Source organism: Halichoeres trimaculatus, unplaced genomic scaffold (genome assembly GCF_033239565.1).
Source record: "Halichoeres trimaculatus isolate MK-OKI-2021-1 unplaced genomic scaffold, fHalTri1.1 fHalTri1_scaffold_16, whole genome shotgun sequence".
NCBI lineage: Eukaryota > Metazoa > Chordata > Actinopteri > Labriformes > Labridae > Halichoeres > Halichoeres trimaculatus.
In genome coordinates, this window is record NW_027437194.1 from 962,691 (window position 1) to 980,894 (window position 18,204).

At 39.3% G+C, this 18,204-nt stretch overlaps 2 protein-coding genes across 5 annotated transcripts; one reads left to right on the forward strand and one right to left on the reverse strand.

Annotated features, from left to right (window-relative positions):
* Nucleotides 1-656: 656 nt before the first annotated feature.
* On the reverse strand, nt 657-5,908 carry mzt2b (mitotic spindle organizing protein 2B). Of its 2 annotated transcripts, XM_074690441.1 has the most exons (5): nt 5,790-5,908; nt 5,413-5,590; nt 5,012-5,175; nt 3,341-3,481; nt 657-895 (listed from the first exon to the last, which is right to left on the reverse strand). In XM_074690441.1, the coding sequence occupies exons 1-5, from the start codon at nt 5,893-5,895 to the stop codon at nt 750-752; spliced, it is 735 nt and encodes a 244-aa protein (XP_074546542.1). In that variant the 5' UTR covers nt 5,896-5,908; the 3' UTR covers nt 657-749. The 2 variants fall into 2 exon arrangements, with proteins under 2 accessions (XP_074546542.1, XP_074546543.1); XM_074690442.1 differs by lacking the exon at nt 3,341-3,481 and having other exon boundaries at nt 660-895; nt 5,790-5,907.
* Nucleotides 5,909-7,063: 1,155 nt separating this feature from the next.
* Nucleotides 7,064-17,903, forward strand: trim23 (tripartite motif containing 23). 3 transcript variants are annotated; one of them, XM_074690647.1, is made up of 11 exons: nt 7,064-7,193; nt 8,990-9,152; nt 10,372-10,493; nt 10,586-10,864; nt 12,424-12,606; nt 13,581-13,796; nt 13,885-14,019; nt 14,104-14,233; nt 14,317-14,427; nt 16,257-16,381; nt 16,483-17,895. In XM_074690647.1, exons 1-11 carry the CDS (start codon nt 7,095-7,097, stop codon nt 16,660-16,662), a joined length of 1,743 nt encoding a protein of 580 aa, XP_074546748.1. In that variant the 5' UTR covers nt 7,064-7,094; the 3' UTR covers nt 16,663-17,895. The 3 variants fall into 3 exon arrangements, with proteins under 3 accessions (XP_074546748.1, XP_074546749.1, XP_074546750.1); XM_074690648.1 differs by lacking the exon at nt 10,372-10,493 and having other exon boundaries at nt 8,990-9,139; nt 10,676-10,864; nt 16,483-17,897; XM_074690649.1 differs by lacking the exons at nt 7,064-7,193; nt 8,990-9,152; nt 10,372-10,493 and having other exon boundaries at nt 10,592-10,711; nt 10,783-10,864; nt 16,483-17,903.
* Nucleotides 17,904-18,204: the final 301 nt, after the last annotated feature.

Here is an 18,204-nt window from a genome sequence, read left to right on the forward strand (position 1 = left end):
ATCAAAAGTACTCGTGGTATCGGTACTTCGTATCAGTGCGTACTCAAAAGGCGTCAGAGCATCTTTAACAACAACAATAATAATATAAAGATCATATATCCACATCTGATATGACTCCAGTGAAGAGCTTTTAGCTGGTCGTTGTACTTCCTGGTTAGCATTAATTACAGTGACACCTGTGGCCAGACTTGGTAGTGTGAAAACTCAGTATCCCATGATCCCCGTCACCCCCTGCTGTAAAGCCCTGAGTTCGTAGGGCAGGTCATCTTTTCTACACCACTTTTCTTTGTTCAGGACTACTTTTCCCAGCATGCAAAGCAATGAGGTAATGTTTTTGTTTATTGCTATGAAACGTGACAACAAAAAACTTTGTGAACTCAGTTTGTGGCGTGGATAACTGCTGCATGCGTGTTAAAATGAACATTAGCACAAACAGTTTTAGCTCGTGCTCTATCTCTCTACAGTTTAGCTTTCTTCTGCTCTTCTGTCCTTTTACTTTTTAACACTCAGTTTCTCCTATTACTACAAAATAAATAATATTAATAATATTCTTTTAAATCCTACATTTATGGCTATAAGCAGAAAGTGAGCACCACGGTTAATCACAAAACTCAACAAGGACAGAAAAAACTCCAAACAGGAAATGATTTTTATTCCATATTTGAGGTAAACAAGCATCTTAAATCATCCAACACAGAAAGATTCACTGTACAGAAACATATTTACAAACAGAGTCATGGATCTGAGTCTCATGTGGAGTTAATCTGTGAGGAGGAGCTGCTGCTGCCTGAGCTTTTAGTCTTCTGCCCCCTTGTGGCGCTGGGCTGCCGCTGCACCCTCTGGCTGGAGGCCTCTCTGCTCTTCTCGCTGTGGCTGGCTCCGGCTTTGCTGCGAACTGCCGACACACAAAGCCAGAAAACAGAGGTGGTTAGAGCGCTGACGGACTCAAGGAGTCCAGGACTGGAGCTGAACACACGCAGGAGCAACGATGGAGCAACGATGGGACATGGAAATGGGAGGAGCCATGTCAAAGACGAGACGTGAGGAGAAATAAGATGGATTCACTTTCTACAGCTCCTCATTTCCATTCAGTAAAAAACAAGAGCGTTGAGCTCCCTCCGAATGGACATGAGGAGAAAATGAGTTACTCCTAAAAAACGATCCTGGACAAGAAGGAGACGATTAAATTTACCAATAACAAAACAGTCAAACAGCTAACTGAACATCCTCGCGTGATTTCCTTTGGTCTGGTTATAATCTTATTTTCTAGAGATTTTAGAGAAACTGACCTAAACTGGGTCCAAATTTCTCCTTTTAAAGGGGCTGTGAGGAGTTTCTGAGTGAGCCTGAAAAAGTCTCTTCTAGATATCTGCCTGATCCTGATCCAGACTTAAACATGAGATTATCAGCAACAATAAAGTTTATTTCTAAAGAGAGATCTGTGTTTTTCTGAAAACGATTTCTGTGATTAATTCTGTAGTGATGGTGGACACTGGAGCCTAACTGTCAGACAGAAAAAGGACAGACGAGCAGAAGAAAGAGAAACAGGAGAGAGATAGAGCACAAGCTAAAGGCTAACACACGAACTCAAGGCTAAAACACGAGCTCAAGGCTAAAATACGAGCTAAAACACAAGCTAAGGGCTTAACACTAGCTCAAAGCTAAAATGCGAGCTAAAACAAGAGCTAAAGGCTAAACAAGAGTTCAAGGCTAAAACACAAGCTCAAGGCTAAAATACAAGCTAAAACACGAGCTAAGGGCTAAAACACTAGCTCAAAGCTAAAATGCGAGCTAAAACGTGAGCTTAAGGCTAAACATGAGCTTAAGGCTGAAACGCGAGCTAAAACATGAGCTAAAGGCTAAAACACGAGCTAAAACATGAGCTAAAGGCTTAACTTTGGCACAAACTAAGAATGGGAATTTACAATAAATTCTGTATTCTTACATTTTAAATATCCAATTATCGAATACCCACAGATTGTTTACATGTTTGTTTGAACTGTAAACAAAAACAGGATCTGATGGACACACACCTCCTGGATTAAAGTCTTAAAGTCCCACTTTTTTAAACTTTTGTAGATGTCGTTCTCTGCAGAGGTCACTTTGCGCCGGCTTCGTCGCGTTTAATTGTTCTTGTCAAAGTTTTTCCAGACGTCACTTTTCTTGACTGACATGTCGGTTGCAGCAGACGATTCTGCGTTTGTTATGCCGCCCTGAGTGCGCTCATATAGACACACTGGCTTTAAAAGGCTCTTCTTGGCTAAGTTGAAGCTTATTTCTGGACTTTTCTTCAGCGATATAAAAGCTGTTTTGCCTGACGTCCTGTGAAATCCTCCATCTCTCTGTTCCTCTCTGTTCATCGCGTTCAGTCACAGACTGATCTGAAGCTCTCAGAGCTGGTTTGGGTCCACACTGATAGATTAACATCATGAAACCACTGAACAGAGTCTGTGTTTCTGAATTGTTTTAATGTTTAAGTTACTGCACTTTATTGAAAAACACCAGGCTTTCATAAAAACGTGTGTATTCTAACTTATTGTTTACCGACTCCACTCAGTTTGTTTTTAATGACGTGTGCTGCTGACCTCTAGGCCACTTCAGCTTTGGGAAACAGATCTTGATCTCAGTGGGTTTCATCTGCTTAAATAAAGGTTAAACAAAATAAAATGCACGGGTCAACGGCGAGTATTCGAGTACTCGATTACTCGAACCCACCCCTAGTACAAACTGACAAAGTTAGCTTGTTGTCACGTTTCAAAGCGTTGATAAACACCTACCCTCATGGAGTTGTGTCCAGTATTTAGTCGTCTTAAACAAAGAAAAATCGAGTTAAAAAGAAACTCTGACCTCCATTCATTTCAAAACAAACACACGCCTTGTTCAGAGTCACGTTATAACGGTGGTGTCGCTGTGAACGGAGAGTCCTCACAGCCACTTTAATGATTTAACTGTATTAATTTGTTCTAATCTCAATGAATACACAATCAGTTATAGATTACTGAGTAAAATCAGAAGAAATAAACCCACTCAGATATCTAACAGTCTTTCTACTTGACACACACACACGTGCATGCTCACACACCCATGCACTGACAGAGTTCACACTCGACACACACTGTGAGATGAGGAATGCAAAGCGTGTGGTCTGGACACGTCCCTGCTCCGTACAGCAAACACACACACACACACACACACACACACACACACACACACACACACACACACACACACACACACACACACACACACACACACACTAACACACACACAGTGAGGATCTGCAGACAGCAAGCAGACACATGAACAGATGCATTCTGGGACACGGTGCAGCACAGGGGACCTTGAGCGTGAGCAGGACTAGAGTCTTGGGGGCCGTAGACCACAATCTTAGTGTTGACCCGTGTGGCTCTGGGGCCAGACGCGGCAGGAGGGGGCGCTGCAGAGAGCTTAGGGCTCTTTCCAGAGACCAGAGAGTCGTCCTCTTCAGGAAAGAAAGAAGCGCAGAGAAGATCAGGTTTAAAGAGGAGCAGAGAGACACGTTTCCAGTCAAAGGAGACAAACTGATCAGAGCAGAGAGGAGGAGGCTCAGCTGGAGGGACCAGGGCAGAAGAAGCAGAAAAGTCTACGTTTTCTCTGTTTTTAGAAACATTTTTGGGCTTTGGTGCCTTTAATGCGAGAGGAGAGAGGACAGTGGAGGAAATAAGGTGAGAGTGAAGGTGAAAGTTTCTGGCATTTTCTTGAAGTCAGAGCTCTGAAGACCTCGACTTTTTTATATTTTCATTTTCTAACAGACACACACACGTTCAAACACAAATCTTGTTCCAAAAAAATGAGGCTCAAAACCTGAACAGACAATTATTAAACAATTTCTGCCTTTCATGTTTTTTTCTCTCCTCCCTCACATGAAGGTGTGAGAGTATCAGTGATGGTTTCTGATACCTGCAAGTCACATGACTTATCTCCATGGTTACCGTCCTGACAGACTGACCCAGTGAGCTCTGACCGGGGCTTCAGAGTTAAACTCTGGTTGAATACTGGATTAAAGAGGGTCTGGATATCCTAACAAAAAAACAAAAAGTGGATAAAATTCTAAAAATAGTAAAAGTAAATTAAATATATATCTTAAAAAGAAGCTTTTGGTGTCAATAAAATTGCACATGTGATGTCTTGGTTTTTAATTTTTGATTGATTCATTGAATTTAAAAGAAAATGCAAAAAAAACTGTAATGTCATGAGTTAAAAGAATTACCAAAATTAATGAAAAGTTCCAATATTTTCCAAAAAAAATAAAAATAAAAATTTTGCAAATAAAAAAGAAAATTCAAAAATTAGCAAAAATTCCAAGTTATAAAATTTCAAGAATTTGCAAAATTTATAAAATATAAAAATGTTGCAATATTTTTCAAAAAATTTAAACTTAAAAAAAATTTGCAAATAAAAAAAGAAAATCAAAAAATGAGCAAAAAAATTGCCCAAATTTCAAAAGTTATGAAATTTCAAGAATTTGCCAAAACTTTTTAAATTTTCAAAAAAGTTAAAAATTGTTATTTTTTAAAAATCGCTTACAAAAAGACTTTAAATAATTTGCTAAAATTTGCAGAATTTCAAGAAATTTGGAAATTTGAAAAAAAATATAAATAAAAATGGCAAAAGCTTCAAAAAAAGTTTTTTTTTGTTACATTGGAAAAATATCAAAAAACATGCAAAAAAAATGAAAAAAGGTTAAGGAAATTCCCTCTGTAAGAAATATAACAATTCTTTATTTCAATTATAATTTTTAAAGCTACAAGGAGCCACTGCAAAGGAGTCAAAGAGCCACATGAGGCTCCAGAGCCGCAGGTTGAAGACCCTTGTTTTAAGGGATTGAAGAAAGGGATAGCTTTCTGGGTTTGTTTCAATCTGCTCCAAGCAAACACACTAATTCAAATAAAGTCATGAACACAGGAGCTCACAGGCTGTGGTTTTAAAAGGGTTAAATTTCTGAATAAAAACCAGTCGTCCTGGCACTCACCCCTGGTCTCTGTGGGCGCCGTGGTAATGCTGGTGGTGAGGGAGGCGTTGGAGGACTCTGTAGCCCCACAGCCTTCTGCGACTCTCTGACCTGCACACATTGCCTTCAAGGTCTGAAAGACGGCTTGAGGAGCCACGTTCATCTTCAGGAGGTCCACGATGATCCTGAGGAGCAAAGAAGAAAGAAGAAGAACGCAAAATTTAGGTAAAAATGAGATCCTGGAAACAAAAACAAGAAGATGTGAACTAAAGAAGAAAGCAAAAACACAAAAAGCTGAAAGACTCTAAAATTTTGACAACCCTGTAATAGTACAGAGTTTAAGTGATAAAGGTTTTTATCACTAAAAACAAAAGTAAAATCCATTTTCTTTGACTGACAACTGTGAAAAGCTGAAGACTCACTTGAAGACCTCCTGGTCCACAGTGATCCCTGCAGCCTGGGTCAGCTCGAACAGCTCCAGCTCCTCCGCACTCAGCACTTTCTTCTTCTTGATGGCATATTTCTGGACGTTAGAGGTGACCACCAGGGCAGGAGAGTCCGGGGCGGAGGGGACGGTCTGTGGGGGCTGCTGGGACATCTCTGAGTGGGGATAGAGAAGAGTAAAATGGGACAGTTCATTAAAAGACGGATGTGTCTCAGCGAGGATGCACAATATTTCAACGGTGAGATTCAGCCTGTCCTAGCGTCTGTGTCTGCTTCATTTTTGAGTAAATAGAGAAATTCAGGCACAAACTGGGTTAAAATGAAACTTCCTCTCTAAAAAATATGATGTACATACCGTTAACTTCGATAAAATCAACGTTAGCAGCGTCGCTAAGCGTGGAGCTAACCACAACAGATCCTCTGGGCTGAATCAATCTCGGCGCGCCCAGCAACGTCATCATCTAGCGACAATCTCTGTAGTTCTGTGGGCCTTATCTCATGGTTATTGTATTTTTTGGCACAAGTTTCAACCAAGTTAGCTTTAAAAAACAAATAGATAAAATAAAATTAATTAATTAAGTAATCAGTAAATGGCAAATGTATCTTTTGAACCAACTCCTCTTTTTTTAACAATTAGGCCATTTGTTCCTGCTGTACTTGCGGATTTTTGGGGCTAATATTTTACATAATCTCAGTGTGGATTAATAAAAATGTTTGTATAAAAATATGTAGAAAAAAATGTAATAAAGATTTTCTGTCTAATTCAGACTGGTCTTGAAATGGTAAATTGTGCATTTTTTGTGAAATGTTTAATTGGTGGTCTTAATTTTAATAATTTTCCTTCTAATATTATTTTGTATATTATATTATTTCTGACAAGTATCAATGCCCACTGTTTTGATGTGAATATAATAAAAAAAAAAAACATAATCTAACTCATGTAAATTGACCCATGTGTGACAAAATAATAACATGATTTAACAACATGATTAACAATGGCCAATAATTGTATTTTAAAATACACTTTTAAAACAACTGCACTTGTGTTGAGTGATTTACAAGCTTTAAACACAATACTCTTAATACAAAGAAGTTGACATAAAAAATTACAAAATAAGATAAGATAAAACATTTATTTGTTTGTCCTACAACAGGAAAATTTACAGCTACAGAAGCAAACAAGAAAGCATTACACTTATAATTCCGATAAGAAAATATCCTAAAGAAAAATATAATTACTATTACCAAGGAAAAAAAATATTTACAGGGCTTTTGAACCTCAATAAATATGTAAAGAAAAAAACCAATATAGAAGAACGTAATGTACAGAGACATATTTGGATTGTATTCGATAAAGGTTTTTCAACTCCTTTTAAATAATGCGCATGCGCATCAAAGAAGATTCACTACCGTTCCTCTCTCATAACGATACTTTGGGTTATTTGCGTATCCGTTTCATGCCAGGAAAGAAATTTATTTAAGAAAAAAAGAATGACTGACGCTCGAAATCGACTGTGTTATTTTGGGATTGTAGAGACGAAAGGCAAAACAAGAGGGAAAAAAGTAAAGACACCACTCATGATGCGCAAAGAGCAAAACCGGAAGTACTCGTGGGGCGTTCATCTCGCACCTGCTCGATACTCTCTGCTGTCGTCTAAGAATGGCCGCTGCTGCAGCAGGAATAAACAAGCAGGGCGCCGTGGCGACGATGGAGCCGTGTATCCGACACGGCAGAGGAGCTTCTGGAAACACCGTCAAGGTTGTAATGTTGTCATTTAGATACTTAACTGGCTTCTATTCACAAGTGTTTTCTTCCTGGGTTAGTTAATAAGCGCGATCGGCAGCTGGCTAGTTAGCTTTCATGGCTGCTGGTTTTGGCGAATGCTGCTGCGTTGGCGTTGGCAGAGGATGTCAGAGACAGTCCTCTCTACAGAGTCCTGAACAGATACGTCCACAAGTCCCACCAGGAGAAGATATTTAGTTATGATTATCACAAAATCTCTATATTCTTTAAAATCATCACTGATGTCAGAGTCTGCAGTGAGCTAGCAGCACTGGCTCAGCGTCTGCAGGAGCCATTTAGGCAGACTGCAGCTCCTCTGCGTGATCCCAGAGCTCACATGATGGAAAAGTCGCTGCACACTTTGAATGCATGTTAATAACCTGCTCTTTTTTAAAGTAGTGAGGGAATTTATCAAAGCTTTTCTGTAAATGTCATAAATCAGAGGAGAAAATCTGCTGACATGTTTTTGGGTCAAGGTGACTGCAACTTCGACTGCTGAGTTAAAGCTTGTTCAATTGTTTTCTTTAGTTTTGTGTATTTTATTTAACCAGGCTTACTGTGAGTTCATTTCTATTGCATTTATGTTTTTTTTCGTCATTTGGGATACCTGTTTTTGTCTGAAAAGATCTGAAATGATACGGCACAGATGCCCCGTACCTGGCAGTCATTATCTGAACTCAGTGGTACCATTTTTAGTCATTTAGTGTATATTTATGAGGTAATAGATGTGAATTTGTTTGGTAATAATATCTCAAATTTTTCAATTTAACATATTTATTATTTTATATGTAAACATGCAATGCTGTGTTCATGTCCACAGGGGCGTAGCTACAATTAGTCAAACACAGGCAGTTGCCTGGGGCCCCAAGATTCCCCCAAAGCATCTCTTAAAAACTGATTGATGAAGTTCTCTTCAACTGAAAGCATTTCTTTTTTCTAAATCTTACTTCACATGCTTCAAAATCCATCAAAGTCTTAATCTGTAATGATGGTTTTGGCTCCTCCCCCTCCATTCTTATTCAATGGGCTATTCCATGTTACAACACATCTGAACATTTGATTCAGGAAGAAAGTGGTAAAAACACTTTTTCCCTTTTTTTTCTTATTTTCAACCAAGTGTGAAATAAAACCAATGTTGCTCTGAGATCTGAGAAAAACATATCAGACTTTTAGGATTTTAAGGACTTTATCTAGCCCAGGAAACAGGATCATTTTCTCTAAATCAAACTTTTGGAGTTGGTGATAAACATTATTGTATAAATCTCTTTTTTGGAAACATAACTCACTGGACAGGGGGTCAAATAAAAATACATTCACTTTAAAATAATAGGACCAAAAAGTATGCTAACTGTAAATATCACCTCTTTCAGTAGATTTTTTTCCAGTTTGATGTTGTGCTTGATATTTACATATTTTTTCTTTACTAAATTATTTTTCCAATATTTACCTATTGTAATGTTTTTCACTTCATCCTTTCTTGTTTGTTCCTGTTACTCTGTAAATTCCCCACTGTGGGACAAATAAGCTTCAATGGACCATAAAAGATTTCAAATCCAGGACAAAGTGGACTAAATGATGGATTCACTTTTTTCTAAATCAAACTAAAGTACAGAACTTGAGGAAATGCATTTAGTTGTGTTAAGTTAGCATGTACAAGATTAGCACTGTCTCATGCCTTGATTCTGGGAAAGAGACAGTGGACCCAGGGAAGGCCAGTCTAGGCACCGGCAGGTTTCTCTCTGGATATTAACGTGTTGTGTTTATGATCTCAGGTGCTGGAGTGCGGCGTGTGTGAGGATGTCTTCTCTCTCCAAGGAGACAAGGTCCCTCGCCTCCTGCTCTGCGGCCACACGGTGTGTCACGACTGCCTGACCCGGCTGCCCCTGCACGGCAGAGCGGTCCGCTGCCCCTTCGACAGACAGGTCACTGAGCTGGGTGAGTCACCGAGCTTTCCTTCATAGAGTAAGAGTTTAAGGTTTGATTTAAGGAGGTGATGCAAAAGCAGTTTTTGATGCAATAAAACCGTTTCCTACTCAAAGCAAATGCTCATATTGCAGCATTGTGACGTATTGTGATGCATTGTGTAACTCCAGCTGAAAGCGCGAGTATTAAACAGAATTATCCAGGTTTTAAAACCTTTGAGGAGTGATACTCGGCTCTGTGGAGCAGAGGTCTGGAAGATCAGGTCAAACCAGCATCGCAGCACCACGCAGGGTCCTTCAGGTTTTTCCTCTCTGACGTCCCACCAGAAACTTTGTGAAATCAAAGCTCTCGTGTGTCACGTTGAGGTTGTTTGTCTTGGAGGATCATTTAAATCTTACGGTTGTGATTTTTTTTTACGTCATAAATCACATTTTGCTGGGCTGCAGCTGTGCTGTCTCTCTGTCAGTCTTATTCTGAGGCTTGAGTTTGATATGATGCAGCAAAGTATTTTGCACAAGAAGAAGAGATATTCTGATGTATTTTTATCAAAGTTCAGCGTTTTCCTCTTTGTTTAGTTTAATTTCTGTCTCTTGCTTTGAGGTTCTCATTTTTTAAAGTGTTCACATAAACATCCAGGTCACTTTTGAAGCTTTAAATATCGATCAGTCTTTGTTTATGAAGCCCCAGTTTACAGCAAATGTTCACCTAAGCTGATTTATATAATCAGCTGCTCATACTGTGCTCTAAATGGATTTCTTTCCTCTATTTTCTTTGGATTTTGATGCAAACTTTTGGTGAATAAGTAACTCCTGTCACCCTGCAGAGCGCGCCTGGTGCTGAAAGTTTTGTAAACTAACATGTCTGTCTGCAGCACATGTGCCAAATCTCCCCAGCTGAGCAGACAACAGACAAAAGTTAAGGATTGGGAAAATTAACAAACAGATTTAATCCAAAAATCACAGAGGAGGAAAAATGTTCTGTCTTTGTTCCACCTCAGAGATTTCTCAGCATTAATAATCGGTCTTAAAAAGCCTGTATTGTTTGCTCCAGTGTGCGTGCATGCTTGGCGTATTAAGCTGATTGGAAATTGAAAAAGCAGCTCCAGCTTCTTTCCTCCAGAAATCCCTCTCTGCCTCTGAAAGTGTGTAGTTATTGTCTCCAGCTCTCGTTTTGTGAGGGTGGAGCTCGTCTTTGTCCTGAACTCTTGTCTGTTTTTCTCACACATGTGCAGGAGACTCTGGAGTTTGGGGTCTGAAGAAAAACTTTGCTCTGCTGGAGCTCCTGGAGCGGCTCCAGAATGGAGCGTCGAATCAGTCGGGGATGGCGGAGGACGCGCTGAAAGGCATGGGAGAAGTAAGCAGAGTGACTTCCTGCTCTGATGTGATTTGTTCGCAGTGTTTGCCCCTCCCCTTCACTGCCCTCTCCTCTCTCCTCTCCTCTGTTAGTGTATCATCCGCTGCGATGAGGACGAGAGCCACACGGCCTCCATGTACTGCACGGTGTGCGCCACACACCTGTGTGCAGAGTGCTCCCAGCTCACACACTCCACGCGCACGCTGGCCAAACACAGGAGGGTGCCGCTGGCCGACAAACCTCACGAGAAGACGCTCTGCCCGCAGCACCAGGTCCACGCCATCGAGTTCGTGTGCCTGGAGGAGCCGTGCCAGTCCGGGCCCCTCATGTGCTGCGTGTGCAAGGAGTACGGCAAGCACCAGGGACACAAGGTAGGACACACAAAGAGCAGTCTCAGAGCCAGACAAAAGGGTCTGCAACCTGCAGCTCTTTGACTTTTTTTAAAAACATTATTGAAATGAAGAATTTTTATTTCATTTATTATATTCCTCAAAAAGACTAATCTGGAAGGAAATACAGATTTTAATTCTGTTTGGATGGATTCATTTAACTGACAACGTGCTTGATGAAACAAGTGAAACCATATTATGTAATCAAATTCAGGAACTCTTTCAAAAATGTTAGATTTTGACAAATTTATTATTTTATATTTTTTTAAATTTAAACTCGCGTTTTTATGAAAATATTTGAAATTTCTCAACCTTTTAAAAATTCCCAAATTTTTGGAAAGGGTTGTTTTTTTCTGTTTTTTTTTTAGATTTTTGGATTTTTTTTCTAATCAAGAATTTTTTAAGTTATTTAAAAAAAATGTTGCAAAAATGTTTGCAACATTTATTTTTTGAAAATTATTTGCGGTTATTTTTTTGCAAATTTTTGACATTTCAAATTTTGGGAGATTTTCTAGAAATTTTTTGTTTCAAATTTTTGGAAGATTTTTAAATTTCAATTTTTTTATTTAAATGTTTACAAATTGATATATAAATGAAATAAATGATTGATCATTCGTTTGTTCTCTTAAAAATTGAAATTTTTGGATATTTTTTAATTTTTGCAGATTTTCAATATTTTGTAAATTGTCAAGTTCCAAATTTAAAATTAAATTAAAAGTTTTTAGAACTTTTGCAAATGTATTCAGCTTCAGCATTTTTTGCAAATTTTTAATCTTTTTCAACCTTTTTGCAATATTTGCAAATTTTAAAAAAAAAAATTTTTTGAAATTTTTGTAGATTTGTTTTAATTTTTGCAAGTGTTTGAAATTTTAAAGGTTGTTAAAATTATTGCAAATGAATTGAAAATAAGAAACTAAGACGTCACATGTTCAATTTTATAAATTTAGAAAACTTCTCGTCCAGGTAATTATTAACTATTTTTCAATATTTTAATTATAGATAGAATTTGATTTGCTGAGGAAAATGGCTCCTATGAAATTAACAGTTACAGATCCTGCTCATGTGGTTCAGGGTGGATTTTTTCTTGCACATATGTCTGAAAATCTCTAACTGTCTTCATTCTACTCCTGCCAAAATCAGGAACAGCACATTGTAGTAGCTGGTCTGACGCTGCTTCATGAGTTTCTGTGAGGCTTTGGTTTTAAATCATAGGCTTAGATCAAGAACAACACAATAACTCTGTTAACTCTTCAAGGCAGCGACAGCAGCTCTGGAGTTGAGGGAGATAAAACGACTGCTCCTGTGGCGTCTCAAAGACACAGATTATTAACGGCTGTTTCAAGTTCAGACGCTTCAAATTCCTGTCACTGCTGACTCTGAGTGAACGTACTGTGCTTCGATGATTTGCCCAAAGGGATCGAGCTCAGAGCAGTTTCAGCTTGTTTAGACTTTAGAGGTGATCTGGAGATCCTGACGGCAGCTTCATGTTCAGTAGTTTCATCCAGAGAGAGGCACAGATGTTTCTTCTTGTCTCCTCCCAGCATGCTGTTCTGGAGACCGAAGCCAATCAGATCCGTGCGTCCATTCTGGACATGGCTCACTGCATCCGCACCTTCACAGACGAAGTGTCCGAGTACTCCAGGAAGCTGGTGGGCATCGTGCAGCACATAGAGGGAGGAGAGCACATAGTGGAGGACGGAGTGGGCATGGCACACACTGAACATGTAAGATCTAACCCTTTCTTATTCATTTTTTATCTGACGTGAAGGGAGAGGACACTCATATTTCATCTGTTTCTGTCTTCTTATTCCACCTGCTCTTTGAGCCCTAATTCACCCTCTAAACATGCTCAAAAATTCACCAAAATCGGCTCACACACACCTCAGATTTGGCCAAAAATTTGACATGATACAAAAATTGACCCCTAACATACCAAAATGTGCTCTCTAGCGCCACATAGGCACACTAAAATGGCTCTCAATAGTAGTAGGAATATCATAGAGAGATCAAACCAACGTCAAAATATTTGTTTCATTGAGACGCACAGATTATATGCAGGCACCCCTGACCTATCTCAAATAGGAATCCAGAAATTTGCCTTTCAAAATAAAATTTGGCCAAATTTTGGGGGCCTCAAACAAAAGTTATCTTCTCCTAGGCCTTAAATGGTATCGGCTTGAAATTCACAGAGATGACAGAGTGGACCCTGCTTTACAAAAGCTATGTATGAATTTTTTGTTTCCTAAACGGTTTTCGAAAAAGAAGCCCTCTAAGTTGTTGAACCCCAAAGAAGCCCTTTCAGCTCCTCCTATTAGAATGAATGGGAGAGGAGGATCCAGCTCCACGCAAGCTGTGGCATTTGGGCATCTAAAAAAAAAGTAAAAGTGGTACAGCTTTGAAAGTGACATGGATGGATTCCTGACAAAATTTACTACAAAAATATGTTTTTAGAGAGATTTGGTCTAAATTGTGGCATCTATGAGAAGATGTTTCTAAAACTTCAGTCAGTTCCACTCCTGAGAGGACAGCAGTTGGTGATGATGTCACAATGACTGACAGTTCCGTGCAGCTGGTCATGTGACTCACTGAAGGCGGGAAAATGGAATGTGCAACACACACACATTATAAAGGGATGAAACCTTGTTGGTGGAGGTGAAACCAGAGCAATGCAGCTTTAACTCTCTGTGTTTCTCATCAGGTTCCCGGCACGGCAGAGAGCGCTCGCTCCTGTGTCCGTGCGTACTTCGCCGACCTCCATGAGACTCTGTGTCGGCAGGAGGAGATGGCGCTGAGCGTGGTGGACGCTCATGTCAGGGAGAGGCTGATCTGGCTGAGGCAGCAGCAGGAGGACATGACCATCCTGCTGTCTCAGGTGTCCACGGCCTGCCTGCACTGTGAGAAGACGCTGCAGCAGGTACGAGACTCTTCAGCTCCCCCTGATGGTTGGAGGGCTGCGTCTCGTCTCTGATCTCCTCTGACGTTTATCTGTTTTACTGTCGCAGGACGACTGCAGGGTCGTTCTGGCCAAACAGGAGATCAACTGTTTGCTGGAGACTCTGCAGAAGCAGCAGCATCAGTTCACGGAGCTGGCAGATCACATCCAGCTGGACGCCGGCATCCCCGTCACCTTCACCAAGGTACGCGCTGCTTCCTCTCAGAGCGGCTCCACGGTGAAGCTTCAGTCTGTGTCAGCTCGAGAGTTAATCTCTTCTCATTTTCAGGACAACCGGGTCCACATTGGTCCGAAGATGGAGATCCGTGTGGTCACTCTGGGGCTGGACGGAGCTGGAAAAACCACCATCCTCTTTAAGCTGAAGCAGGATGAGTTCATGCAGCCAATCCCCACCATCGGTAAATAACCGAGCAGGAAAAAGGTGCAGACAGCTGATAACTTCATGATTTATCTGACCAACACTGTTTCATTCCTGTTGAAGGTTTCAACGTGGAGACGGTGGAATATAAGAACTTGAAATTCACCATCTGGGACGTGGGAGGCAAACACAAGCTGAGGCCTCTCTGGAAACACTACTACCTGAACACCCAAGGTACCGTCTGCGCTCTGTGTGCCGTGACTCCTGAGGTCAGACCTGCACATGCAAAAGTATTCAAATCCAAAATCCTGTGTGACCACGCTGAAAATCCTCTGTTTGCAAAGAAAATCACAGCGAGCACAGTTCACTGCGTCATTTGAATATCATACCTGCTGCGTCTGTGCAGAGACGCCTAGGGATGGGAATCAAAAACCAGTTCTTGTTGAGAATCAATAAGAAATGTTTCAATCCATCGACATGGTTAGCATTTGTGCTTAACGATTCCCTTATCAATTCTTTACATTGTGCCAGAGCTGCAGGACCTTATGTGACTAGTCTGCTGCAGATTTCTTAGCTAGAAAACCCTGTTAAAGGATTTCTACCTTGAAAAGTTACTGAAGAGCTAAACAAAGAAATCTACATCACTCTCTCTCAGGAGATTCCTATTTAATACATTCATCATGATATAAATCTCCTTATTTACCAAAAACAATATAAACAAAATAGCGCTAGCTTGGTGCTCATGTGTATGGAAAAGTGCATTGATACGCTAGTGGTTAGCATACATCGTCATAACTTTGGCTTCAGAGTAGAATTTCAACTTTCATCAAAGAAACATATCACAGTTACTCTTTATAAATAACACTGAGGACTCCAAATGTCAAAATACTTTCAAGCTAATGAAAGAAAAGTTAGGCTAATGGTTAGCTTCATAACTACAGAAAGGTTCCAAACAACTTAGAATATTGCTATAACCACTTTGAGACACTAGATGGCCTGCTATAACTATTTTTATTATTATAACTATCATTACTATTATTGTGATTATTATTATTATTATTATCATTATAATAATAATAATAATAATAATAATAATAATAATAATTATTATTATTATTATTATTATTATTATTATTATTATTATTATTATTATTATTATTATTATTATTATTATTGCTAGTATTTTTATTTTTATTATTATTGTCACTATTATTATTATTATTATTATTATTGCCAGTATTTTTATTTTTATTATTATTGCTATTGTTTGTATTTATTTTGTATTTTGCTGTATAGAACCTGTGTTTTTATTTATCTTCTTTCTACTCTTATCTATTCTGCACATCTTTTTTGTACTACGGTGTTACTTGCTGCTGGAATCTGAATTTCCTGAGGGAACCCTCCCAAAGGATTAATAAAGTTCCTATCTAATCTAATCTAATATTTACGCCGGTAGACACACAGATCCAGTGACCAATTACATATTTATTCACTTGGAAAAGAATTGAATCAATAAGCAGAATCAATAAGGGCATTGATGTTGATAAAATCTTATCAATTCCAATCCCTACTTATCATGGGACTAGGAAGCTAATTTGGTCAATGTGACTGCAAAGCAACTTAAAGAGGGAGCATGGTGCTTTTTTTTTGTCTTTATTTTGTCCCTCTGGTGCCACCATAGTTGCTTTGCATGATTTACAGATCATAACAAATCATGTTTTTTTTTCGCTGGTGTTTTAGGAAACTCTTCTTTAGCCTCTGTCTGAAACTCTGTCTCTTTAAGGCTCCCGTTAAGATCTCGTTAAGACCTCGTTAAGATCTTGAGCACAGTTTTTGATCCGTTCACAGACAGATTGAGGGATTTCTCCAACATTTTTACATGTAGAGGTTTGAAAATCGTCACACGCTCAGTCTGAACACCCAGCTTTGTTTCTTTACCTTTATGTTTGAATACAGGAAAGCAGAACACCCCCTCTTTAAGTTTTCACCACGCCTTAGCTTTTGTTATTTTTTAAGTTATCCAGAGGCTGAAGTTTAACCTAACTCCTCCTCTCTCCGTCCAGCGGTGGTGTTTGTCATCGACAGCTGCCACAGAGACCGTCTGATGGAGGCCCACAGCGAGCTGGCCAAGCTGCTGACGGAGAAGGAGCTGAGGGACGCTCTGCTGCTCATCTTTGCGAACAAACAGGTACGAGGAGGAAGACTGAGGCTCTTCATGGAGTCATGGAGTCAGAGCTGGACGGAGCACATCACCAGTGTGTGTGTTTCTGTGTGTGTGTGTCTGTGCAGGACGTCCCCGGCGCCGTCTCCGTGGAGGAGATGACGGAGCTGCTGAGCCTACACAAGCTGTGCTGTGGGAGGAGCTGGCACATCCAGGGCTGCGACGCCCGGAGCGGGATGGGGCTCCACGAGGGCCTGGATTGGCTGTCCCGACAGCTGGTGGCGGCCGGCGTCCTGGACGTGGCCTAAACGTCGCCCCCCTGTGGACATGAACTCAGACGGCTGTGAGCTGCTCTCCTCATCTTCTCGTCTTTGTGTGCGGCGCCGTGGGCAGAGGAAACAAAGATGTAAATACTTTCTCTCGCTTTACTGAACCAGAGGATGGGACGGACCGAGCGTCTGCTCCGTCTGCAGAGGGACCCCACCCCCACCCGACGGCCAAACCGATAAACTTTAGGAGTTTCCAAACCTGCACCTCATTATTTATAAAAGATAAAAACAGAAAAAATTTGGTTTAAAAACTGAGAGTTATAAATGATTTGGAGCTGCTTCAGTTTCTTCAGACTCGCTGCAGAACAGGCTGTAACCAAATCGACGTTTAAAGAGTGAGTGGTCATGACGCGCTGCCACTTTAAGACAGGAAATCATGCCAGGTGTTGTCTCTGAGATGCAGCTGTGACGAAGCGTTTTGGTTTTAAAAGGAGGGTTTTACTTGAACAACAGTCTGAAATAAACAGCAGCTCTACACCGCAAAAAAACTTAAATCTTATCAAGTGTTTTTGTCTGATTTTCAGTAGAAAATGTCTTTTTAGACTCAATCTGAGCCACATTCACCTGAGCAGTCCAGGAAAATGTCTTGTTTCAAGAAATTCAAGACATTTTTCTAGTTTCAGCAAAATTTCAAATTCTTTTTTTTGTTCCACTAGCAGATTTTTTTTACATGTTACAAACAATTCAGACCTCATTTTAGTCTTTAAATCACCTGAATTCAGACATTTTTCTTCTTAAAAACACTTCATAAGATTTCATTTTTTGCAGTGTAGTTATAAATGCAAGTTACTCCTGCTTGTGTTAGAGGATGTAAACACAGTTTATCTGCTCCAGGAAGATTTAAAACAAATACCTGACGGGCTTGTATCCAGGGTGTGCACTGCAAAAATTGAAATCTTATCAAGTGTTTTCGTTTTAAGTAAAAATTGACGTATTAAACTCGATATTATACACACTTAAATAATCAGGACAGCCCAGTCTTAAAATAAAAATAATAATAATGACTTTTAAAAAATTAAAAAAAAACTTGAAACAAAAAAATCAAACATTTAAATATTTTTTGAAAATTTTCAAATTTTTAAAAATTTGCCATGTTCAAAAAAAATGAAAAAAAATGAAAAATGAATAATTTGCAAAATTTCAAATAATTTTCAAAAGTTTGCAAAAGTAAAAAAAAAACATAAATTTGCAAGAATCTTTAACTTGTTACAAACAACTCACACCTCATTTAAGTCTTTAAACAAAACTTTTTTTTTTTTTTAACACTTCATAAGATTTCATTTTTTGCAGTGTAGCTATAAATGTTAGTTACTCCTTCTTGTGTTAAAGGATATAAACACAGTTTATCTGCTCCAGGTGGATTTAAAACAAATACTTGACGCTCTTATATCACAAGTCTGCACTGCAGAAAATTAAAATCTTATCAACTGTTTTTTTCTTATTTTTAGTAAAAACTGACGTATTAAACTTGATTTGATACACACTCAACTAATAAACTAAAATCTATCATTTAAAAAAAAT